Source organism: Pseudonaja textilis, chromosome 4 (genome assembly GCF_049901715.1).
Source record: "Pseudonaja textilis isolate UNSWEBS1 chromosome 4, rPseTex1.2, whole genome shotgun sequence".
Classification (NCBI taxonomy): domain Eukaryota; kingdom Metazoa; phylum Chordata; class Lepidosauria; order Squamata; family Elapidae; genus Pseudonaja; species Pseudonaja textilis.
In genome coordinates this window covers 72,528,378-72,555,036 of record NC_141993.1, presented here as the reverse complement: position 1 = coordinate 72,555,036, position 26,659 = coordinate 72,528,378, and the positions used below count along the sequence as shown (strand labels likewise).

The 26,659-nt window shown below is 35.4% G+C and overlaps 1 protein-coding gene across 7 annotated transcripts; it reads left to right on the top strand.

Annotated features, from left to right (window-relative positions):
* NMD3 (NMD3 ribosome export adaptor) lies at positions 1–25,224 on the top strand. 7 transcript variants are annotated; one of them, XM_087933380.1, is made up of 17 exons: positions 1–120; positions 1,370–1,457; positions 2,448–2,582; positions 7,255–7,351; positions 7,715–7,795; positions 9,008–9,136; positions 9,533–9,623; positions 9,973–10,051; positions 10,415–10,511; positions 11,312–11,429; positions 12,201–12,346; positions 14,504–14,616; positions 15,600–15,672; positions 16,634–16,740; positions 17,997–18,067; positions 19,328–19,469; positions 24,701–25,224. In XM_087933380.1, exons 2-16 carry the CDS (start codon positions 1,414–1,416, stop codon positions 19,459–19,461), a joined length of 1,515 nt encoding a protein of 504 aa, XP_087789506.1. In that variant the 5' UTR covers positions 1–120; positions 1,370–1,413; the 3' UTR covers positions 19,462–19,469; positions 24,701–25,224. The 7 variants fall into 7 exon arrangements, with proteins under 7 accessions (XP_087789506.1, XP_087789503.1, XP_087789507.1 ...); XM_087933377.1 differs by having other exon boundaries at positions 1–129; XM_087933381.1 differs by having other exon boundaries at positions 1–288.
* Positions 25,225–26,659: the final 1,435 nt, after the last annotated feature.

Below are 26,659 nucleotides of genomic sequence, written 5' to 3'. Positions count from 1 at the left end.
TTTTGGGGGGGGGGGAAATGGAGTACAGAGGTTCTCGCGAGAGTTGCTTCGTTTATGTAGAAGGGTTTGGCGTAAGCGGTGCTTGTCAGAGAAGGGCAAGTTAAGATCGAGAAAGCAAGAGTACGACCGGTTAGTTTGCAGGTTGGGAGGGAACGCGCGATTGGAGAAGGGAGGGGAGATTGGGAGAGGGGATCGTGCCTGACTGGCCGCTGACTGGCGTCCCCGCGACAGTTCACCTGCCACGTGTGACTGGGGGTGGCTGGTAGCCCTTCCCTTCGCCAGCCCAAGGTAGCGTCGGAGTTGAACCCAGAATTGTGCTCAGGAGGACGTAGGGAGGATGGGTGTACCAAGAGTGTCTCTGGGGGAGGATCATTTTTATGCCTTATAGCAATATCCCTCATGGCCATGTTAAGATACTGGACTTCAACTCCCAGAATTCCTCAGCGCAGCATGCTAGCTGAGGATTTCTAGGAGTTGAAGTCCGCCCATCTTAAAATGGCCATGTTAAGAAGTACTGCTTTATACAGTAGTTCAAAAATTCAAACCTCCCATCTGTTTTCTTTTCCCAAAATATGAGAAATGAGCCTAGAAATAGGTAAGAACTGTTTGGCTGCCTAGAGCAAAGAAAAGTCCCTAATTAATAACAATCCAAAATGGCACTTAGGTTGACTTTGCTTATCAGAAGGTTGCAAAAGGGGATCACATCACCCAGGGGCCATACCACACCACTCTAAATATGAATCAGTTAACAAGCATTGAATTTGAATTTTGATCACATGACCATGGGGAAGCTGCAACAGCTGCATGTGTGAAAAATAGTCTTAACTCTTTTTTTCCAGTGCTGTTGTAATTTTGAATGGTCACTAAACTGTTGTAAGTCAAGGACTATCTGTATTGCTTCTTTCTTGTTAATATTTTGCAATGGAATACTTATTTGAAATTTTATGGATAAATTTATGGTTCTGAAAAAAATGCTGCTATTCACATAATGACTGTTGTGGAGTATGAAAAATTTCAAAAAATACTGATTTACCAGAATGCTAAGTTGCCATTTTAAAAAAGCAAAAATAAAAATGGGGCATTTCTGTAAGCACACTAGTGTCCAACATCTCTTCCCCAGCAGCGATATCTGCTTCTGAATCGTGGTAGTTTGATTCTATAACTCAGTTCCTTCCTTTAGTTTATAATAGTGTGGCTAAAACCAGTCCTGTAATGATTGATTTTAGATTTTTCTTTTGACACTTGGTATTTTACAGAATTACTGAATTTCCATCTCTTGGTTGAAATTTCTTCCCACCTTAAGAATTTTAGAATGTAACAGATTTAGCCTTCATTCTCCATTTACCAAAGTCTGAATTTCTTACAATAGGGGTCAGTGTTTGTATCTTTTGAGAATCACATGTGGAAGAAGAAATGGAATATATGAAAGAGTATACTCCCCTTCACCAGGGGAACATGTGAGTAACATGATTTTAAAAGTCAAACTAACCTGCAGAAAATATGAAATCCTAGGATTAAATGTATGCAGGGGATTGCCTATCTGAAAACACTATAATCAGACTACCATTGCATATTGATGCATAAATTGTTAGGTGACAAACTTGCTTATATGACAATATTAAATCAGGGTGTTATAATGATTTTTTAGCAGTGCAATGTCTGGATAGTATTGAGTAGTAGACAATGGCAATCACAGAATCCTAGATTGGAAAATTGAAGGAAAAAACAAAGTGACAAGTTATATCTGTATTGGTGCCAAGAACATGAACATATCAACAAAGTAACAAGGTGTCAATGTTGACTTGAAGTCCTTAATTTTATTCTTTGATTTGGGGAGGACAGTACAGTCCCATGACATCTATCAAATATGCATAAATGGTTTGGTTTTACATGCTAAATATCTTACTTTCTTGAATTGGGATCATATTATCAAATGATCCTGAATATAAGCCACTTGGAAATTAATACCAAAAGAAACTAATTCTGTGGCATAAGCATTTGTGGAACAAAATATTCTGGAAATGAGATTTATACTACAACAGATTCAATCCTTGGAATAACATTATTTATACATAGATTTTTATGATACCTACTCAGATCTATTATCAATGTAAAATGCATCAGTATTCCATCAGTATTATATTTGTACTAAAAATCGTAACAAAATGATAAAATTGCTTTTTCCAATACGAGTGTACTGATTGCTTTCGATTCAAATTTGATTCACTGATTCAGTTGGGACTTTCTATCTTGATTCAGAAATATGATTTTATGTGGGACTTCAGTCAAACCATCCTGGTATTTAAATCTCTGAATCAAAATTACATAGTACTGATAGTAATGTAGCGCTCTTGGCACTATGTAGAAAGCAAAGTTATGTATTTTTTATTATTTTTTTAATAAAGAAATGATGTGTTTTATTTTAATGATAATTTTATGTGTTGTAGCTTATGTTGCCAGTGTGGCATTGCAATCCCACCAAACCCAGCCAACATGTGTGTAGACTGTTTAAGAACTCAAGTGGATATCACTGAGGGGATTCCTAAGCAAGTCACTGTTCATTTCTGCAAACAGTGTGAAAGGTACCATCTACTAGCTTTTAAATTAACGGCTATGTTTGGACGTTATGATAGGCCAGTTTTGTAAATAATTTAAATTAGAATTGTAAATCTATTATATGCTACTCAAGCACTCCCACTTAATTCCACTTGCCAGCAAGTATATGTAACAGATCTGGAAAACCATAGGGTCTGTTTAATGTTGTGTGCAAATAAATAATTATAGCTTATTTTCCTTTGCTTCTGATTAAATGTAGATTTCAAATGTACTGAATTATTAAATATCTTATATCAAGAAATGAAATGGCAGTATTTTTTTATTGAAATTCTTATGGTTAGCTCAAATTCTAAAACATTTCTGATAAGGATGGTGCTATATAAATCAGTTAAGTTACAAGCTGTATTGTGTACAAACTACTATGCATGGAACAGCTAGGTTCATCAGGAGGTCTGAGTCCCAGTTGAAAATTTAGATTTTTTTTTTAGTTTATCTTTATTAGGGTAAAACATATTTGATTGGATTAAGAGACTAAAATTCATTCTGGCAGAAATCTTTTTCAGATATAGAAAAAAACCAGGGATAGCAACAATTATGTGTGTTGCTAAGGGATTGTTAAGAAAGGAAGATATTGGAAATATTGAAAAGGGAGCAAAAAGAAGTTGAGATTTCCAATGCAGCATAGCAGGCCTTTCTGGCTATTTTTTCTGGCTACCTTTTGCAAGGGGCGGTGTGAGTTTGAGGGCACTGAGAGCAAATGCTATAGTGCCTGTAAGGCTCACCTTGCCCCCAACAGTCTATCAGTGGGAGTAGGGGTCCCCCCCCCCCTTTTTTTAAAGAAGAGTGTTGGGAATGGGGAAAGGAATGGTTCTCAAGGAAGGCAGCGCAGGGCGTCCTATTTCAGTGGTGTCAGGTTACAGGGGATATGGGAGATGAGAGGGCAGGCACGGGGAACGCGACCTCGGTGTTTAGTACTGATCTCGTGTTCTGCCACACTGTACTCACTTCATTTTCCTGATCAGCAGTTCTGTGGTAGCTCTGGTCTTAGACTACTGCTTTTAAATGTGAAATCAGCCTGCAATAAGGCTAGCCTTATTGCTGATTTGATCCTCGAAGAGAAGGCTGATCTGGCTTGTATGACTGAGACCTAGCTGGGCCCAGAGGGAGACCAGGTTTTCTGGAAGACAAAATCACTCAATTTTGTTTCCAGTTAGATGCCGGCATGGTTGCTGGTCTGGAAGCCGAAAGCTCCTGAGGCAGGTTCTTTCCCTGTTATCTGGGAATGGTTTGACCCTGTTGCTCTTGAGGAAGTGAACAGGATCCTAGGAAGTATGCGCGCAAGCACCTTTGTTTTAGACCCATGTCCCTCCTGGCTTGTGAAAGCTTCCCAGGAGGTGACAGGCGGGTGGACTCTGGTGGTGATTAATGCTTCTCTACAGGAGGGGATGGTGCCCAGCACTTTAAAGAGGTTGTGGTCCACCCTCTTTTTAAGAAGCCATTGCTGGACTCCACCCGGTTGGATAATTTCCAACCTGTCTCCAATCTTCCCTTTTGGGGGAAGGTTGTTGAAAAGGTGCTCGTGCAGCAGCTCCAGAGGTTTTTTGGATGAAACAGATTATCTTGACCCCTACCAGGATTCAGGCCTGGATTTGGGACAGAAACGGCATTGGTCGCACTTTTGGATGATCTCTGGTGGGAGGGGGAGGGGGATAGTGCATCCATCCTTGCTCTACTTGACCTCTCGGTGGCTTTTGATACCATTGACCATGGGATCCTCCTGGGGCGGATTCGGGGATGAGAGTGAGAGGCCTTGTGCTATCTTGGTTCACTTCCTCTGTGGCTGCTCTAAGTCAGTGTTGATAGGAGGGGAGAGATCTAGCCCTCGCCCACTGCTTTATGGGGTTCCACAGGGCTCGATACTCTCTCAGCTCCTGTTCAACATTTATATGAAGCCGCTGGGTGAGATCATCCGTCACCATGGACTGATCACTAATCAGTCCACTAATCAGTATCCATCAGTATCACTAATACGCTGGTGATACTTAGCTGTATGTCTAGGCTCGTGGTGAGTTAAGTGTTGCTGGGTCCTCCCTCTCGCAGTGCCTGGAGGCTGTTAGGGGCTATATGGGGAGCAACGGATTGAAACTAAACCCTTGCAAGACTGAGTGGCTCTGGGTCTGGGATTTGTTGGTTCAGGGAGAATTACCACCTTTAGTCTTAGATGGGGTGTGGCACTACCCCAAACAGACCCTGTGTGTAATCTAGGGGTTTTCCTGGAATCCTGACTCCTGCTCAAAGAGCACGTGGCTGTCATGGCCAGGAGGGCCTTTGCTCAACTGCGGGTTGTGCACCAGTTTCACCCTTTCCTGGACCAACGGTCCCTACTCACAGTCACTCATGCCCTGGTCACTTCCCATCTTGATTATTGCAATGTGCTCTACATGGGGCTGCCCTTGAAGAGCATCCAGAAGCTCCAGTTGATGCAAAATGCAGCGGCCCACATGATTTTGTGCAGACCTCAGTATGCACATGTGTCACTTCTCTTGCAGGAACTGCATTGGTTGCCATTTTGCTTCCAGGTGCAATTCAAGGTGCTGGTTGTCACCTTTAAAGCCCTTCATGGTTTGTGTCTAGGTTATCGAGGGAATGTCTCTTGCCAGTCACATCTACCCAACCCATTAGAGCGGGGAGGCAGGGAATGTTGCGGGTCCCATCCCTGAGGTAGATATACCTGGTGGTGGCTCCCTGTCTCTGGAATATCATTCCCCCAGAGAATAGAATGGCCCCCAATCTAGCATTCTTTCGAAAGGCACCGAAGACCTGGTTTTGCCACTGGGCTTGGAAAACCCAGAGTGGGATCAAGCCCATCAAATGGCTAGTGTGATCTGCTGTCATCGGGATGGGAGGGTGGGAATTGGGGGGATTTTTTTATTTTATTTTATTTTTTTCCAGATTTTGTTCTATTGTACTTTATTAATTTATTTGATTCTTTTTGTTAGTCTTTGTTGTTTTTTGTTTTTATTTTTATTTTTAAATATGGTTTTACATTGTGTAAGCCGCCTTGAGTCGCCATGGGCAAATAGGCGGCAATATAAAATAAATAGATAGATAGATAGATAGATAGATAGATAGATAGATAGATAGATAGATAGATAGATAGATAGATAGATAGATAGATAGATAGATAGATAGACAGACTGACTGACTGACTGACTGACTGACTGACTGACTGACTGACTGGTTGGAATGCTAACTTTGCTTGAAGCCAACTTTGGCAGCCGCTGGGGGGAAAAAAAGAAATGGGCAGATTGATTTTATCAGGCATGCAGAAGAGGAAAGTCCATTGCCAATAATACTCTTATAGATTTTGTTTTGGCCAACACCTGAAACAGCCAGTGTGTTTTGGATTTCACTTCTGCTGAATCATAACACACCTGGCACCGTTTCCTGTAACACAATATAGGTAGTCCTCACTGAACAACCACAATTGAGACCTGTAATTCCACCACTAAGCAAAACATGACTTGATCGCAGCAGGCTTATAACTTCATTTCCGTCATTAAGTGAATCACAGCTAGTCATAAGCAAGATGTCACATGACCATAACGTGTAATTGTACTGCTGGCTCCTCCATTGATTTTGCTTGCTTGAAGCCAGCTTGAAGTGTGCAAATTGCAATCCTATGATTTGACAATACTCTACTGGTCATAAATTCCTACCAGTTATGAAGCACCCTGTTTCAACCTTATAACCGCAGGTATGCTATGATGATCACAAGTGCAAAGTCCGATTGTAAAGTTACTTTTCAGCACCATTGTAACTTGAACAGTCATTAAACAGGGTGGTTACAAAGCAAAAGACCATCTGTACATTTTGGAATTCAAATCACAATTTTTATTTTTTAAAACCTTAGGATATATTTATGCATACATCAATTACAAATCCATGTGTACTTATACTAGGCACATTTTGATCTTTTAAAGGGCAACAGATGTCTCTCTTTCACCAGGCTTCTATTTGTTAGTTAGTATAGGTATTTAATTAGAAACTGCATTCAAAGCATCACAAATTATTTCTGCTGTAGAAGATACATTTTGAGAAATGGACAAACACCCCTGGAATGGACCACCTTGTATTTTATCCAACTAGCTTTAATTTATGTCAGGAATTTTTGTGTTTTGACATTTGCATCTCTCAATTTCCTAGCTTTGCCTTGCTTCCTCAAGCTAAGCAGAAACATGGTATAATGATGAGTTATCTCAAAGCGAGATAAGCAGTAAACAAATCAAATTAATAAAATCATTGCCCTCGTTATCACCATATTCATCCAGAGTAAATTAAGTTCTGAATTTAAATACAAAGATTTATGTAATGGAGTACATTGCTGATAGAAAAGCATGTTGATTGTATCCTTGGTCAGATTTAGATTCAAATAATAAACTAAAAAACTAAAATAAATTTTGTGAATTCAGTGGAACTTTTCAAGATCGTACTGTAAGTTGGGTTTTTTTTCATTAAAATTAATAAAATTAGTCTTTACTAATGTGCTGCTGATGTCCATGACCCAAAAACATTTTTTTATGTTTAATAAAAAATATTATGCATTATGTTATCAAAACTGACTGCTGGGGTAGGAAGGGCAGTTGCCTTAAAAATAAATGGTTCGGTTAATTTTTTTTCTCTTTCTTTATATTTCAGATATCTTCAACCACCAGCAGCTTGGCTACAGTGTGCTTTGGAATCAAGAGAACTTCTTTCATTATGCCTTAAAAAAATTAAGGCTTCTCTTAGTAAGGTTAGTCATACATATGTTTATTTTTGTATGAATTTTACTTAGGCTGGATACTGCTATCACTCTTGAACTAAAAATTCAAGTGTCAGTATCCAGAAATGTCTCTCAGTCTTTTTTCAACTTTTCACTATTTCCAAAATCCAGAATTCCTAGTTGCTGTGTTCCAACACACTTGAAACAAATGATTTAAGTAAAGTTAATATAACATACATTGAGTTTATTTTTAAATGTACAGAAACCACATATACTTTGACACATGGTAACATTAGTTAAAAGCTGAAACTGTTGAGTAAATATTTTTCCGTCTCTGTTATGTTTTGCCTTTTTTGAGTATTCATAGATAATCATGCTGTTTCCTCCTATCAGGTTCGGTTGATCGATGCAGGATTTGTATGGACTGAACCACACTCTAAAAGACTTAAAGTAAAGCTAACTATACAAAAAGAGGTAAGTAAACTTTTTTTCATTGCAAAATGACAGAATTAATATGCCTTATCAGAACCCCAAGTTATGCTAGCTAGGGAAATTTGCGGGTGTTCTTGTTCCTGACTTGTTACATTTCTAATAGCAATTTACTGTACATGTACTAAATGCATTGTCTTGGAGTGTACAGTATATTCCATAACCTTTGTGGTTGGACTGTTATAAAGCTGCCTCCAAGGGTCTGGCTTTAAAACATAACTCAGAAGTACCGTTGGGTCTGGATGCAGCACCTTGGCTGCAGCTTGGGGGAGTAAGTTTAATTGTGTGATGTGTATGTTGAAATTGCTGCAGTGAATTCTGATAACTTCCAAGATATATTTTTAATGTTTAAAGTCATACGTGGCTTGGTGTGCGTATGCAGGATTGTCTCTCGTAAGCAGAACTCCGTGCATTGATTCTCAGGAGGCTTGTCAGGATACCCATTTTGTATCAGTTTAAAGTAACTGGGTCATTTTTAGTAGAAAAAATATTTTGTACTGGGAGGTAGAATGAATGTCCATCTTGTCTGTGATTTTTTTTCCTGAAAGCCAGATTGTTCCAATGAGTTTTTTATGTAGATGGTGGATTTAGGTTGCAGTTAGTTTTGCAATTGGGCAGTATACAAACATTATTCTAAACAAATAAATTACCAAACTGCTCATTTCCCAAGAAGCATGAATAGATTTGGAGTATATGCAGATCAATAAAACATTAAGGAATGCTTTCTTTCTTTTTTAAAAATTTTTATTGGTTTTTAAAAACAAACATAAACAAAACATAAAAACATCAAACCATCTTCCATATATGTACATACAGTGTGCCAGTTGGTTTACAAATTGTTTTGTGCTTCCATTTCGTAGTCTTCAATTATAATTACATTGCATATAATCTCGTATTTTCAATCAAAAATTAAATACCTTGGTATCATTATGAATCAATCATTTGACTATACTTTTATTCATTCATGTTTACAAGATAATCATAATTTACTTAGTTTGTTTTATAACAGTTCATATTATCATCCCAAATCTATCCTAAAATCATTTTGCAGATATAATAAGAAAGAAGTACATCTTTATATATTTATTATTTTCTAAAAGTCTACATATTTCATTACTGTATTTTATTGTCTAAGTTTGTAAAATCACCTAATTGCCAGTTGACTCAAGGTGGCAAATCTTATTTGTTCTCACCTAGGTAATGAATGGTGCAATTCTTCAGCAAGTCTTTGTAGTAGAGTATATTGTTCAGTCACAAATGTGTGAAGACTGCCATCGTGTTGAAGCTAAGGATTTCTGGAAAGCAGTGGTTCAAGTTAGGCAAAAGGTATGTATATGTGCATATGTATCATTAATAGTGAATTCTGAAGGCATAGTTCATCTGCTAGGATTTCATCTGATGTGTAGAAATATGATTGCTCTTTCTTACCTGTATACACTCAAACACAAATATTCTTGCTTGGTTGTTTTTTTTTACCCTTTACTCAGTAAACAATTCTGGGAATCTTTCAAACCAAATAGTGGAATATGAGTGCTATAAATAAATAAATTGATTCCAGGTTTCTATAGAAAACTGGGCTATATATTTATTCCTGCCAATGTAATTTGTATGGGCTACCGAGTTTTGGGTTTCAAGTGAAATGATAGCTCTCATAGTCTTTTTTAAATACCCTTAATCACTTTACAGGAATATAAACACTATCCAATTTTATTTTGTTCATAGACACCACATAAAAAGACGTTTTATTATTTGGAGCAATTAATTTTAAAGCACAGGCTTCACCAGAACACTCTTCGGATCAAAGAGATTCATGGTAAGTAATACGCTTTTACATTTTTTATGTAAAACTCTTTGGGCCTTTGAGTGATTGGATTCTCAATACATAAGTTACTAGCAGTCAAGAATAAGAGGCTTGCTTTTTAAAGAAACTGGGTCACACAGGAAAGTCAGTTGATTATTATTTGTTCAGTAAATAAATTTATATTGCTGCCCAAAAAATTTTAGGGTCAAACTGAAATTTTCTTAACATGCTTATATAAAGAAGTCAACTTATGTTAGTCTATGAAAATATCAAAACAGCTTTTAAGCTTTCACAAAAAATCCAGAAAGATAATATTCCTTATAAATAAATCTTCATTTCAGTTTCATTTATGTACCTACAGATGGTCTGGATTTCTATTTTGCTTCCAAACAGCATGCTCAGAAAATGGTGGACTTCCTTCAGTGTACTGTACCTTGTAGGTAAGTCTTTGTTCTTTAAATTGTCTGCTGCACATAACTGTTGAAGGCATTGTAATCCCATTGAATTTTTTTTTCACTTTTACAAACTAGAAGTGATTCAAGCCAAGATTTAGACTTGTAATTGTAAATGGACCTTCTTTGCTATCTTATTTTACAGGGTGGAGAAGGGGGGATTTTTTAATGTGAAATCTAATTTATCTATCATCCAAAATACGATTTTTTGCTGTATGCTTATGAGAATCTGCTCGTTATGGCTAGGCTTTGTCCATAAGCCAGGCCACCATGACTTGTTTAGCAAACTGATGATTTTTTTAAAAAGACTTTCTATGCTCTGATTTGAGTTTGTCATTTTTTTAATTTCAGAATTAAATCATCACAGCGTTTGATTTCTCATGACATTCACAGCAATACATATAATTACAAAAGCACTTTCTCTGTTGAGATTGTTCCAGTATGCAAGGTATTTTCTGTCTTTGTGGATTAGGCACTGAGAAGCTCGTGCCCTTTTTGCTTAGAGTGGAATGTTTCTTAGAGGTTGTATTTATTCTTGCACATGTATTTATTACGTTTATATGTCACCTAATTCACTCTCAAGTGACCTTGGGTGGCTTTAAGCAACATTGGGCAGCATATATTGGATACTATTCATTATGTGAGAAAAAGAACTGAGCTGTCCAATTGACTTTGAATAAGGAGTCCCTGTAAAAGCAATAGTAAATTATTTGCATTCGTTAGAGACGGGTAATCTGTGGCTCTTCCTAGATTGCTTTTTAATTTCAGTCAGTCTACATTAATTAGGAGTCAGATGATTGGACCTGTGTTCTAATAACTTCAGATAATTTTTTTCATTCCTGGCTTTCATCAATATTAGTACAGTGTTTTGTATGAAATCTCATAAGTAAGTGCAGTTGAATTCAATTGAATATTCTTCCAACTATATAGTCGGTAGAAGCAACTATATAAAATTTTAAAATTCTATATTTTTAATTCTATGTTTATATAATACTTGATAAACTTAGCAGGCAGTGATTAATAATCTAATCTAAACAAACCTATTTTAATACTATTAAAATCTCCATTTAGCATTAATAAGCTGATTTTAATTAATTCGTTACCTTATCGTATTCTTTAATACCTAGAAAAATATCAGTGTAGTTTTCTGGTCTCCAGATGCCTTTAGGACTGTAATATTTTATTAAAACAGTTTAAGATAGAAAATTGAAATAAACACCATTTTTGGTTTCTGTTCTTCATTTACAGGACAATGTTGTGTGTTTGTCACCAAAACTGGCTCAAAGCCTTGGTAATATGAGCCAGATTTGCATCTGTATCCGGGTAACCAGTGCCATTCACGTCATTGATCCGAGTACTCTTCAAAGTAAGTCTGTGGATATTTTCTCTATAAACTGTAATCTTATAATACCAATAATAAGCACTCAGCATCAATCTTAATTTAAAAACAGTCCTAAAGCCTTTTAAAAAAAAACTGAACTATATTAAGGTTTGAAGATACAGTTGGAAACACGTGTATCTTTGACATGAGTGTATTGTTTCCATGATTGTGGGTTCAAGGACACTAAATGAATTTTAAAAAGTAAAATATAAACATTTGAAAATGTATTTTTCAAAAGTTTAAAAATTCAAATTGATAATAAAATAATTTAATAAATGAAAACCTGCTATCTAAATACCACTTTACAGCTGTTTTAAAACGGCTTCTGATCATAGCCATGGTGTCATTCCGGATTCTTCACAAGAGTTTTGCCCTTGAAATCCAAACAACTAAAGGACCCAAAACCCAAAAGGCAAATCTTGAAATGAACTTATCAAGTCATGTTTTGGTATTACATGCAAATCCACTTACTCATCTACAACTAAGCTGTGTATGAACAATATGAACCTTAGCAGCTAGAATCCTAGGTTGCTGGCTGTTTGAATTTCCAAGACATTAGAACTTAACTAGAAGAAATACTTAGCTCTGATTCCTCCATGACTTGTCCATTCTATTTCCCCATTCAAAGCCCACAAGCTACTCCACCAACATCAAGTTACTAACCAGAACACCATATCAGCATTTATATCCAGATATGTCAACAATTGATTCATAAATATCTGCTCTGGTTCCTATTTTCTTCTTTTGCTCTTTCAGTTGCAGAAATAGATGGAAATACTTATTGGCGCCATCCTTTTAATAGCTTGTTTCATCCAAAGCAGTTAGAAGAATTTATTGTAATGGATATCAGTAAGATTTATGAACAGAAGCAAGGGGCTGGTGCAGGCATGAAATCCAACAAGGTAAGCTTATTCGTTTGGTTCTCTGCTAGAAGCTTGAGCAAATCTTGATTCCTGATTAACATTGTTTCACTTTGCATGTAAGTATGATAGTTCCAATGAAGTCCTTGCTTCTTCTGAATGGTTTAAATATTTATTTTTATATAATTAATGGTTATCTCATCAAAAGTGACTTTGGTTGGCATACAACAAAGCTAAAAATAATTAAGTAAAACCGCTATCATTAATTGTAAAAATACTAAAAACTAGAAAAACAAAACAAACAAAGAAATACTAAATACTAATCTGTAGTATACTCAATTTGGTTTAAATTCAGCAGTTGGACTAACCCTATCAAGAAGTTCATAATTTCAACCACATAGTTATGCTCAGGATTATCCTGATAACTTTTTTTGCTTTTTTAAATGCTTGGTCCAAAATTTGTCATACTATACTTAGGATAAATCCTTCAAAATGAAAAGTAGATTGCAATTAATCATGAATATGATTGTTAAGTTTAATAGATGAGTTATTCAGATGATAGAAATTATGAAAAACTTCAGATTTTATGATTTAGAGGTGTAATTAGAATACTGTTATATAGGAAAGCAACTTGTACCACAATTTGAATTTATGAAAATATTTTTCTTTGATTTCTTTGGAAATATATAAAAACACTATATTCAATTATACCATGACAATAAATGTGATACAATTTATTGTATTGCAGTCTTAGAAAAAAAACAGATGCTGTAAATTACTATAAATCGTTCTTGTTCAACATAAGCAAGTTTACACTGAAGAGTAACTTTCTGGATTAAAGTACAGATATTCCTTGTATTATTACCACAATTCGAACTAGACTTGATTGTTGAACAATGCAGTCATCAAGTGATACACCACAGGAGTGCTTCACACAACAACTACAATCCTGGCAATTCCCCTTATAGTCATTAAATGATCTCACGGGTTACTAAGTGGAGAGAATCCCAAATAACAACCAAGGGACTGCCTGAGAGGTATGGGGAAGAAGATGAAGCAGGCCCCTCCAATAAAGGGCTGAATGTAGGAAACCTCCACAGTAGGGGCAAAGCAGCTATCCTTCAGGAAGGTCCAAAGAGCCAGGAAACTCCAGGGGTAAGCCACAGTACAAAGTAGTCCCACCCACTAAAAAAAGAGCAGAAGACCCAGGAAGCCAAAGTTGTCGTTCCCCCCCCCAAAAAAAAAGAAAAAAAAAAGAAATGCTAAAGCTTCAGTAGAGGCACCGACAATGCCCCTTTTTGCTTAACTCCTGGAGCAGTAGAGCTAGCTTAGCAATAGTGCTAAGACATATACTGCTTCACAGTGCTTTACAGCCCTCTATAAGCGGTTTTACAGAGTCAGAATATTGCCCCAAACAATCCAAATCCTCATTTTACCGAACCTCAGAAGGATGGAAGGATTCGTCAACCTTGAACTGGTGAGACCTGAATTGACAAACTGCAAGCAGACGCTGATCAGCAGAAGTAGCCTGCAGTACCTAAGTGAATATATCTAAACATGTCAAGACTCTGAAACAAATGTTGTAATTTCTGAAATCGTATCTACACATTGTACATAATTAGAATGGAATATCTTAGGACTATACTGCTTCAACAGAAAGGAGGGAAGCTAAAAGTATTTGCATATGTATAATTATAATATCAGAAAGTTTAAAAAAAAATGTGAAGAAGCACTGGGAAATGTTTTGGCTTAGCTTCCTGTGGGTTAAAATCACAATTCAGTTTTCTAGGCTTGGCTTATTAACGACTGTATTAAAGAAAGGTTTTATTTGGGATGTACAAGTTAATCACATGTGCATTATGATTATTTTATTATTTTAGTTTGAAGTTCAGTGACCAGCTAAATGAGATCCGTGATTTAGAATTCCTAATGTACAATTCACTGTACAAAATGACCTTGTTATATTATTTGAAAAGCCACATGTGAAAGTCCACTCAGCATACAGTAGTGTACAATAGCGATTGCTAAATGGGTAGTGAATATAAATAAATGTGTATTGCTTGTAAATCCACATGTGAAAATACTAAATGTAGCTTAGAAAGATTGTATCATTTGGCTAGAAAGTAATTTGTAATTGTTTTGCTTCAGTTAATGAACTACTTTTCATGTATGTACTCCTTTTATTTTGGCATTTCTAAGCATATCCTTGCGGAAGCCTGGGTTCGGAAAACATCAGAATTGAATACAGACCATCAGTATTTCTGTCGTACTCATTTGGGGCATCTTCTGAATCCTGGAGATCTTGTATTGGGGTTTGTAATATTTTGCCTCTTTCTCTGCACATACAATTTTATGGTTGATACACATGATAAAATTAAACGGGAGAGGGAAGAGTTGAAAACAAAATTATTAGGTGGCCAAATTATGGAAGGATTCCAGTCAGTTGTTCCCTCATACCCAATTGAGTGCTCATTGCTAAAAGATAGAAAATACTACAGTGCTTTATCTTTGCTGTTTTAAACCAGATTCTTTATGCTAGTCCATGTTTGGACTCCAAAGTCCACAATCTACATTAAAACATATCTCCTTTTAGATATTCCTGCAACTAAAAATTGCATTTGCTTCTAGAAAGAAAGCTGTCAGCTTTGGAAGCCATATTCCATGCTGCCACATAGCCTGAGAAAGTGGGAGGGGGTGATTTCAATTTGAGTAGTTCTCAGCAGACAAAATAAAATTCTTTTCTTAGTTCAAGGTTATTAAGTGTGGCGCAGCAGAGAAAAGGGATCTTACACCGGGACAGATCATGATTGGTCATGTGATGTGAAGATGGGAGAAAAGGGGATGGATTGTAGTTGGGACATTGTGGGAAGTCCGGGAAACGTTTAGTTTTGAGATTCCATAGATGTGCCAGGTGCTATTCTAATAAAGGTACTTTTGAGATTATGCTTGTCTCGGAGTTACTGATTGGAATGGAGGTTTGCTGGATCGCTGACAAAAGCTGTATGACGGTCTCTAAAGTCTTGGTAAATCTCTTGGATCAAAGCACATTGGGATTCAGTATTTTTATATGCTTTGGAAAACTGACAGAAACAGATCCTGTCAAGTCTCTTTTGTTAATATTCTAATTAATTGCATAATGACACATTTTGAATTTTTCATGAAAATATTCAATGATAATCCTGTTGTGAATTTTCTCCATTCTACTCTATAGTAATGATTTGGAAATAATACTTTTTTAAAAGATTTATAGAACAATATATAATTAATACATGTTTTTCATATTTTTGTTTTCTAGCTTTGATTTGGTTAATTGTAATCTGAATGATGAATTTGCAAATAAGATGAATCCCCACAGTATCCCTGATGTGGTATGGTTTTGATATTTTTTTTTCTTTAAACAAGTCATTTCTTAAAATTGAACACATTCATATATTATGGCATGCTTCCATTCTCAAATTTGACAGTTTTATTTTAGTTTTGTTTTGCTTTCTTATTTAATTAATTGATTTCTTCTGTTCTATTTATATAGCCATGTATCTTATAATAGTGTTGTTAGGTGACTTAAATTTAAAAACAATACATATCTAATGCAAATAACATATTAACATCAAAATGTTTTGTTGGATTACAGTTCACAGAATCCCATATAGGCTAGGAATTCTAAAATGTATATATTGGTCACATAGGAAATTAATTTTGTTTCAGGTTATTTTACCTTAGCAAGATATAAAAATTATGTTTGTTTTTCTTTTATGCCCCAGTTCTCTAACAAGCACTATATCCATTTTTATTTCTGCATATCTTAAACATAATCACTCTGTCTCCCACAAGTGACTGTGAATTTTACATGTTTCTATGAAAAAATCACAATAAAATTAAATTTAAATTTGTTGTATAAGAGAGAGCATATGAATGCCCAAAGTTACACATGACCTAAAAATCTTAGATTCAGACATCTTGAGTAGTTGTTTCCAAATGGTAACTTTTCAGTTCCCACTTCTAGTTTATTTTTAAAATGCTTTTAACACATTCTGTCTCCTTGTTTATACTTTAAGTCATTACCTTTTTCCAGGATCAAATTAAGGGTATGGATTAGACTGTTGTAGACATAGGTTTAACAACCTTCCTACTTCCTGTCACATCTACGGTCAATAAACAGTATGTTGGCTTTGCATTTTGCACTGTAAAAAACCAAAATGTCACTTCTAATAATAGTTTTAGTCAAATTATTTACAAATGTACTATTTAATAGAAGCATTGATTTCTAGCAGATCTCAATATTTTTCTGTAGGCTATATTGATCTAGCACTTTCCCTGCTCCATTTGTAGGTTTTGATTAAAAAATGTTATGATCGCACCAAGCGTCAACGTCGCAGGAATTGGAAACTGAAAGAATTACAAAGAGACCGAGATAACATGGATACTGATGATGAAAGGTTATTAATTCTTTTAACCTATATTTTATGCTTTGTTCTTACACTTTTAAGCTGATATCTAGATTACCAGTTTAATCTGCCTAATTGTACTCCCAGTTTAAGTTGCTTGCAGAAGATCTATGAGAGAACTATCTACATGACATATATTTTTTATCAATTAGCTTGACAAAATTTAAAGAATATAAATTTGAAGTTAATGTTTTTGAATTACAATTACATAAAATGGGAAAATCTAGGAATCTTAAATTGTGCTCTGTTTTTTTCCACTAAAGTTAGAGCAGCAAATTTTAACAAAAAGTCAAATGCTAGGAAAGAGCTTATTCACCTCTGTACTATCTCTTGATGGGCATTTTGATTAAATTTGCATGTTGGACTAATCATAACTTAGGTTGCCTGGTTTTGGCTTAGCTTGTTATACAATTTCAATTATTTTTACTCAGAAATAAATGGATCTAGCCGACGGGTTTCATCACATGATGTATCGCGATTTTCCCCCCCCCTTCACTAAACCGGGCATGGCCAGCGTGTGACGCATCCAACCTGCAGGCCTGATCTAGCCAGTAAGGCTATGCAAAATTTTTGAAAAGAGCACTCTGCAAAGCACATTGGCAGAAGCAAAGGCCTTTGCAAACCATTGACACAAATTACTCCTGAACATATTAAAGCAACGCTATCCTTTGAAAGATTGGTGCATCTGTTTTTATGGGCTTATCTGGCTGTCTGTTTTTTTGCTTGTGTTTATTTGATTAGTGTCATGAAAGAAAATATTTCTATGCCTATAATCATAAAGAGCTCTGAAAAGCTTTCAGAACATCCACACAGAGATGCAGCTTCATGTGCAGCAGTACATTTTGCAAAGTACCCATTCCTAATTCACCAATTATCATTAGCCAATTGTAGCTTACTATAAAGTCATCGTTGGAACAAATTGTGGCTTAGTATAGTGTAAACTAGCATGTATCTAAACCCAGTTTAAGAGTTGATGGATGTAACTAAGTTAAACACTGAAGGTCATCAACATTGTATTTGGTTTTCCTGTACAATTTTTGAAACTGCTTTTTCTCTGAACATCATATTGAAGAGGTTCATATGGAAAAGGAATTAGATATGTTTGTAACAGTTATAGGACATGCTTTTGAATCAAATATTTGGTTTTCTTCCATGTTATTTGCATGTGCATATAAGTAATCTGGAATGTGCATAGTTCTGGATGGGGAAAATAGATTGACTTTATTTCCAATGTGATATTTTTACAGACAATACCAAGACTTCCTAGAAGATCTAGAAGAAGATGAAACAATTAGAAAAAATGTCAACATTTATAAAAGTAAGTTTCTCACCTGAAATCATTTTTATTCTTCTTGAACACTGCAACATTAGGGAATATTGCATCTATAGAACCTGCAGTTCATGAGGAATAGGAATCATGTTTTTCTTAAATTAGCTTTATTGCTAAGACATGTTTGATCATTAGTGATTCACCTACCTCTATTAGATCTGCAAACATTTTTGAAACTACCGGTATCTGAAGATTAAGAGAATTAATTTGGCATAGTTGTTAAAGAGACTGTATTAGAAGCTGGAATACTGAGAGTTCTAGTCTCTCTTAGGCATGAAAGTCAGCTGGGTGACTTTGGGATGTCACTTAGCCCTAGAAAGAAGGAACTGGCAAACCACTTCTTAAAATATTGCCAAAAAACCCTGCAAATACTTGTCTCTGCCAGATGTTCGGCTTAACTCAACGGATTATAACATCAATAAGAATATGTTGCTCATGGTTTTCTCCAGCTATGGGCAACCACAGAGAGCAAATTATAAACACACATGATTACCCACATATCCATTTCTAAGATTATATCCTTTGTTTTATAATAAATTTGGCAACAAGACTTTGTGAGTATTTACCACTGTTTAGTTGATTTTATAAGTGTCTGTTCTCTTCATAGCTTAAACAGTTATTTATATGATAAATAATGCAAAGATGGCAGTATTTTTTTATTTTATATGTACCTTGTAGAAATACACAAGTTACCAACCTTTTAGGATTGTAACATTCTACACCAGGTGTGTAAAACTCAATTACTGTAGATTGAGGGCCACATCAGGTTGTATTTGACCTTTCAGGGCTGGAGGGGCATGGCCAGGGGTGTGTGTGTGTATGGCTAGGGAACTTGACCAGTTCAACATCACTTGTCAGGGCTCTGTTTTCGGCCACGATGGCCTCCTGCAGCCCTCTAGCAGCTAAAATGCAGCCCAGGAAGGTGCACACCACCCGCCCAGGATCCATTTTTGGCTGCAACGGCAGGCCACAAGCTCCATTTTCACTGGCAGAGGGCTCCAGGAGGCCGCCACAACCAAAAACGGAGCCCAGGCAGGCGGTGCGCAATCCTCCCAACCTCCATTTTCTCTGGCAGAGGCCCTGCGGTCTGGTCCTTCGTTGTTTCCAGGTCAGCTTCTTGGGCCAAATCTAAGCACCCCTTGGGCCAGATGCAGCCCACAGGCCTTGAGTTTGACACCCCTTTTCTATATCATGCCATGATGTTTGATCCTGTAATAATTTCTTACGTGCTATGTTCTTATATTGTAGATCCAGTGATACCAGTGGAGAGTGACGTAGATGATGATAGCATTCCCCAAATCAGTCTCACTGAAATGCTAGAAGACCTTCAGATATCTGAAGATGCTACAGGGGAAGGAGGTGCCGATATGCTGATGGGATAAGTTAGGAGGTCTTGCTAATTGAATTTTGTTCTTCCTTGAAAAATAGTCCCTAAGAAATCTATTATAGGCATTCTTGACATGAAAAATAAATAATATTGATAAGATTTGCAAGAGGTTAAAAAGCAAATGCTTCTGAAAGATATAATGGTTAATACAAAAGGAAAAATTAATAGATTTAAGTTTTTTTAAAAAAATTATATATCAAATTGGTATATTTTCTATTATTTCAATAATTTCAATATCTGTTCTCAGGCCTTTTAGGCTGTTTGTGTTGACAAGTGTTAACAAACCTCAAATAAACTGGTCCTTTAAATACATATCTTGCAATTGGCAAATGTATGAAGTCTGATTAATTCAAATTAGGAAGATTTGAATTGACATTATTCATATTATTTGAAAATGATTTAAAGTTCTTTAGAAGAGTAAACTTTAGAGTGTAAACCAAAAATCTGGTTCAACATGTTGTAGTAAGTTTTAATGAAATTTGAGTCATGAAATTATCATGCAGATAATGCAAAACACAGATTATAATTATAGTACAATTTATCTAATCCATAACATTTGAATGACAACATCATGCTCCATGAAATGTCATTTCTCTTTACTCCCCAAATATTTTAATTTATACACTATATTTTATGGTTTAGGACAGTATGTGAATAAGCCATGGTTAGAATAGGGTTAGGGTGATAGTGTGATGCATGAACCCCACAGTTAAGAATTATATTTGTGTCCTTCAGTTCTTTCAGAATTATGGAAGTAAGAAATCCAGATAGTTAGAGAATGGTCAGGTTGGTGTAAACTGTTTAGCTTCTCCAACAGGACATGATTTTTAAGCCTTCTGTTGAGGTTACAAATATGTTCATGAGGTAAAAAGGAGCATCAGTATTACAGGTCTGAAAAATACCTTCTTTATAATTTTTTTTCATTTGCGCAACATACTCTCATTGATGGAAGTTAGATGTAGACACAAACCATATAAAATATTTCTTTAAAATATGCTGTATTAAGCTGACAACATTTTATGGTGTAGAAAATACTAATTTTGAATCAGCTTTCTTGATATGTCATTATCTGTTCCAGCTGATCTTTAAAGAAAATCAAGGAAGTATTTTCTTATTTCCATAAGTTGATTATACCTGCCCAGGCACAGTTTATAGAATTGCTAATTCATGATTATAGATAGCACTTAATTATGCATGAGATTTCATAAGTGTCTCAAATGTAAACATGTTAAGAAAGTGTGACACCTGTGCTTATGAAAGTAGAATGGGGAAATCCAGGATTTTTGTCCTTGCCGAATCAATTATTTTACAGGTGTGGCATAGTTTGGGAAAGCTGGCATCAGGAGTCTACACATATAATTTTTTTTCTGTTACATTTCAAGAACTCTCCCTTGAGTTGAGGCAGTATCGAATAGATTTTCAATGGTTTTTAAAAAATGAACAATTCTCCTAAATAAGGACAATACACCATAAAATAATTTCATACAAGATTGGTATATAATACATCATTTCAGAGTAATTAAATAGAAATGGTATCATTGCTGAAAGGGTTTTTGTAGTAAAAAAATGCATTTCTCAATCCATATAATGATATTTGGAGGTATAGTGTTTAAATCTCCATAATATTTCACTTTAAATGTTATTTGTACAGCAGATGTTATATCAAAGGAGCCTTAAATTACACTTTTTACTTTTACAATTAATTTGTAAACGCTGCTGTTTCACTGTTTTAGTAATAACTACCTTTCTTCATTAAAATATCTCAAGATTGAGCTATTTACTGTTGATACTATGTTTCAACTTCATCTCATACTTTGTACACTTTTAATCAGATGTATATATTTGTTCTGCATCAATGCCGCAAGTTCCATTTTATTTTCATCGAAGTCTCCGTAATTCATGAAAACATTCTTAGCACTGAAACATAATTAATCTCAGCTATATGTTCCTGAGAATGCATTGTTGCCTTGCGAAAAAAGGAAAGGCAAAATTACACTTTGTGTTTAGTGACTGCAACATCTACCAATGGAGTTGCCAATCCCAATTGTGTTCGCTAAATGGGAATTAACTGTCACATTTACACAAACACTTGATGAAAATGATTGCTAGTGTGTGTTGTAGTTACGTTGTATGAACAATAACAATTGCAGTAATTCAAGGAGACATGGCTCATTTAATTGTAGTTAAATCTTATGCAAAGATAGCCTACATATGATTCATAATTTCATGGTTATATCAGCAACACATAACATTCATAAGAGGCCAGTTAATTAAATATTTTGCTCTGTTATGTCTGGAAATGAACAGACAAATTCTACAAAAATTGTGAAATATGCAAGGTGACTAGTAACTAAAGAATGGGATTTATTTGTTTTGATTTTGTGTTGCCCTAAGTTAACCCTCAGGTAAACAAAAATACAAATCACATACAGAAAATTCATCTACCAAAAAGCTGCCCACTGATATCCATGACACATTTTAGAATGATAATTGTGATATATTTTAATAACAGTAATTGACATTTTTCTTTTTCTTTAAATACTGTATTTTAAACACATTAAAAGTTGTATTTTTAATGTTCTTCCTATTATGAATTTTGTTGTATAAGAAAAGAAATACTGTATATATTCCTATTTTTTCCATTTAGTTTGTTATTCTTAGTTATTTAACAGAAACTCAAAGTAATGGCTTAACAGTGCAGTGAGATAGCTTTTCATTTAGCATCAATCTGTGTATGCGTACTTTTCCGATGTTGCAGAATTTTTTTCCTATTTTTAGGGATTATCATTTATTGCAGAGCAACACCATTAGACAAGCTAGATACAAAGATAAAAAAGCATATCTCTGTTAGGGTATGTCCTGATTTAATTTTTTCAAAAGCACAGTGCTTCACAATATTTTTTAAAACTTTCCTGATATAATTATAAATATTCAAATACTTTTAGCCTCCCTCCTTTTTGTTGAAGCAGTATAGTCCTAAAATATCCATTCTAATTATGTATAATGTGTAGATACGATTTCAGAAATTCCAATATTTATTTCAGAGTCTTGATATGTTTAGATATATTCACTTAGGAACTGCTGTTATGTGCTTGCTGAGGACAAGTAGTATCAGCTGCATACCACTCAAGGATCATAGGATAATTAAATGTAGTAGCTACCAGCCAAGCATGTTGGTAAACTATAAATTTTCAAGTGCTAACATGTATGTACTCTTAACTACTGTGTTTAACTCTTGATAAAGGTTAAATACTAATAAGATGTACATTTCCCTTCTAATGCCATTATTATGATAGTAGGAGAGCATTAATCCTACAATATGAGAAACCAAATCATTTTCAGGTTTGAAAATTAATTCAAGTAGGCACCGCCTGACTCCAAACCAGTTCTGTGTGGTTCACAGTGCACATGATTATATTTCTGTGTGGTTTAAGATTAAGTAACTTCAAATATTATCTAGTATTTTCCTGGGTTTTGAATCCATGGGAAATGGAAGTAAAGCTCTGGCAACAATAACATCAGTAAATTAGAGCAACAATGGAGAAATCTAGGGGCTTTGCCCACTGCCCACTTCCCCACTACATATCTTTCAATTGACAGAAAAAGTTCGCATAAAATTCATTGTCTCCTGCTTGATTATTCAACTCCCTGTCCCATAAACCTTCAGATTGGTGGGCTAGATGGTAAAGTAGCAAAGCCATTGAAGTATTCTCCTGTTTACCATTCATGTCCTTCATTCCATAAATTGCTCAGTGACTTCATATGACCACAACGCTATAGCAAAGAATGGCCTGGAGCCCAGGCAGGAGATCTGCACAGCACCAACCCAAACTAAGCTCATCCTTCTCCTACAACCGTGGTTGCACAGTGGTTAGAGTGCAGTAATGCAGACTACTTCTGCTGACTGCTGATTGCCAGCAGTTCAAGTCCTACCTGCTCAAGGCTGATTCAGCCTTCCATCCTTCCGAGGTCGGTAAAATAAGGACCCAGATTGTTGGGGGCAATATGCTGAGTCTAAACTGCCTGGAGAGAGTGTAAAATCACTGTGAAGCCTAAGTCATTGCTACCAGCCAGTTGACTGTACTTCTCTCACCATAGGCAGGGAAGTTCAGCACATTCTAATATTTAGAATGGTTGGTGTCAACTTAAGGAGACAACGATGTTTAACAGTGATACCACTAATCATGATTTAGGGTTATCTCCCATATGGAGATCATTGTCATCCACTTCAATTAAACTCTATTGAAAAGCCTATTACATTTAGTTACATTCATGATTGTCTTGAAATTTATAACATTGCATATGTTCCAGTCAGTATTAAAATGAGAAAATAATTTACCACATGCACATCTCTCATATTTAAATCAGGCCATTTGGTAAAGTGTCAATAGATCATATTCCAATCATTTGACAGACAATGAAATACATTTTATACTGTATTATCAAATAATATCTGTGTCATAATTAAGGGCAGACATTTTACACTCTTGAGTCATAGTTCTAATCTGCGGAATTGTTACATAGCTTTGCTGTTACAATATCCGCACCAACTGATAATTTTTTTCCAAGACAGAAACAACAGATCTCTAAATATTAGCAGTGAAACAAAATGCTAGATAAAACTTCTTAAGACATTTTACAGTAGATTGAGGTTTTAGTTCAGAAGTCTTAAATTAGATCTTTAATATCAGACTGAAATTCACTTTCCCATTATTTTTGTTTATCAGATGGTATACATATTTGATACTTTCCCTCATTCTTCCCTCTCAGTATCTACCCACTTTTAGTTTCACTTCATTTCATTGTCTGATAATAAAATAAAATAAAAAATAATGTGGTAAAATAGATTTGAAAACTATCCAAATCTTCAGCAGCTCCCCCAAGTTAACACATCTAAGGATACCAGTTGATATAATTTAGGAAAAATATTAAATATTTTTAAACTTTGTATTTACACAGAAGCAAAAACACACAAAACTACCCAGACTTAGTTTTGAAATAGGTATAGTTCAGTGTCCTCCTTTGCTATTTGATTAAAAATTGTAGAAAGAACTGATATGCCAGGTGCAGATGAATAGGAATGAACACATAAGCTGTATATGCCAGCATGGTAAAAGTAGTTGTAGCAACAATGTGAATCACTATTTGCTCCCAGTGTTCGAAGTCATTGCCGCAGGTAACCATCAAGTATTGAAAATAAAGCCAGTAGAAATAATTCTTTATTCTCTTCATAGCTGCTGCTGCCATGAATCGTTGCTTCTGGAAAGTTGTCCTATTAGAATCAACAAAATGAAGATAGTATAAATTGTGAATAGAAGAAATCATAGAAGATTCTTCAGGATTATTCATTTCCACTGAATTCATAAAAGAACACAATTCAACAAAAATGTCGTCTGACGTTTAGCTGAAGGAAATTCACTGAAGCATAACTATGTTGATTGTATAGCAATTTCATGTGTCAACAATATGTTATAGCATTTTTTGTTGGAGAAGGTATATTTTATTGCCATCGCTTTTACTTGTATATCATTTCCCTTTTGGATTAGCAAAACAGTTGGGAAGACAGCATGGTCTATGAAGAAGGTAAAGGATGAGAAGGAAGCCTGCACTGACCATAACTGACTTTCAGTTATAAGTTGCTTGTGTATGTTTTACCCTATGAATGAGGTGTTCATGTTTATTGACTGTACTTTCTGTAATCCATAACTCTTGGGAAACCATTCAACTTTGTTATAAAGTTTAGTTGGAAAGCAGAATATTGCTTGCTATCTTCTTATTCCTGATGGCAACAAAAACAGTAAGGCATCTTCCTTTTCCAGTGCTACACCTGAGATAAGATTCACAAGGTAATATGAAGATACATTTAGCAGTAATAACTATCAATTCTGTGTATTTACTAGTTTATGAGCACCTCAGTAGTGCTTGGATCCAATATTTTTCAAAGGCTCAGTTAGCCTTCTCCAATTTAGCATTGTAGATATGTTAGAATAGCAGCTTCCACAATGTTGGCCACAAAGCTGGGAAATTTAGGCAGTGTATTTCTAGAGGTGTCAATATATAGGCAAAATAAGCATTAGCTATAGAAGACAGTGTTAGTTTGTGATTGGCTTGGCTTAATTTAAGGACAGTTTGCTTTTGCCTCCATTTGATTCTTATTGACGTATTTCTTTAAAGCTTGCTGGAGAGAAAAGGGAATTTATGTTGAGTGATGGGATATTCCTAAAAAGACAAGTCTTGCACAAGACTGTTTCCAGGGGATTATGGAAAGACAATCTGAAAGACAACTTCTACCTGAAGATCCACCACTCCTTCCTTTTCTCAGTAGTTGACTACCATTCTTCCTGGATTCAGCTCCCTATTTAACATCATTCTGAAAGCTCCTCAAAGTAATGTATTATGAGGTGCCACAGAAATCCCAGTACAAAAATATACCACAGTCACAGCCACAGCATGCCTTAAATATAATGACGTTGCTCTGGGCTGCAGTTTAACATGGCATCATCACATGAGGTATTTACTTCAGTTCATCACCCCTTACACATCCCAATCTAAAGTAACTGCTTCACTATACTTAATGTATTTATAATTAGTGAGCTCATTATTACCTGTATCCAATGATGATTTCCTGGAGATTAGTCATTGTCTCTGGTCCTAGGAAACAATGGAGAAGCTTAGCTAGTGGTGTACAAGAACTGAGTATCATAATTATGTTTTCATTTGTTTATTTTAATATAGTATAAGCATAATAAAATTAGCAATACAATATAAATCCAACCTAATCCAAGTCCTACCAAGTATTGCTATTGAAAAGGTCTTTCAAAGAACCTGAACAAATAAAGTGTTTTAAGAGCCTTTTTAAACCTTGTAAGATCACTTTGAATATTATTCAAAAGGAATTGATTCTGAAGTATAGAAACCATATGGCAGAAATTTCTAAAACATGAGGTGTTTGAGACAAGACAAAACCAAGCAATTTCCATTTTACAACATCAGAATACATAGGAATACAAAATGTGACCAATTTTTTAAAATACCCTATGTGTTCCTTGATAAATTACCCCAAAAGATCAGCTCCAGCAGTCTGAACTAGTAATTAATGTTCCTGAAGACACAGCCAAAGTATAGGTTACAGAATAAAAAATGCAGGTGAATTGGACAATATCCAAGACGGCTCTCTTCTTTACACCACTTTT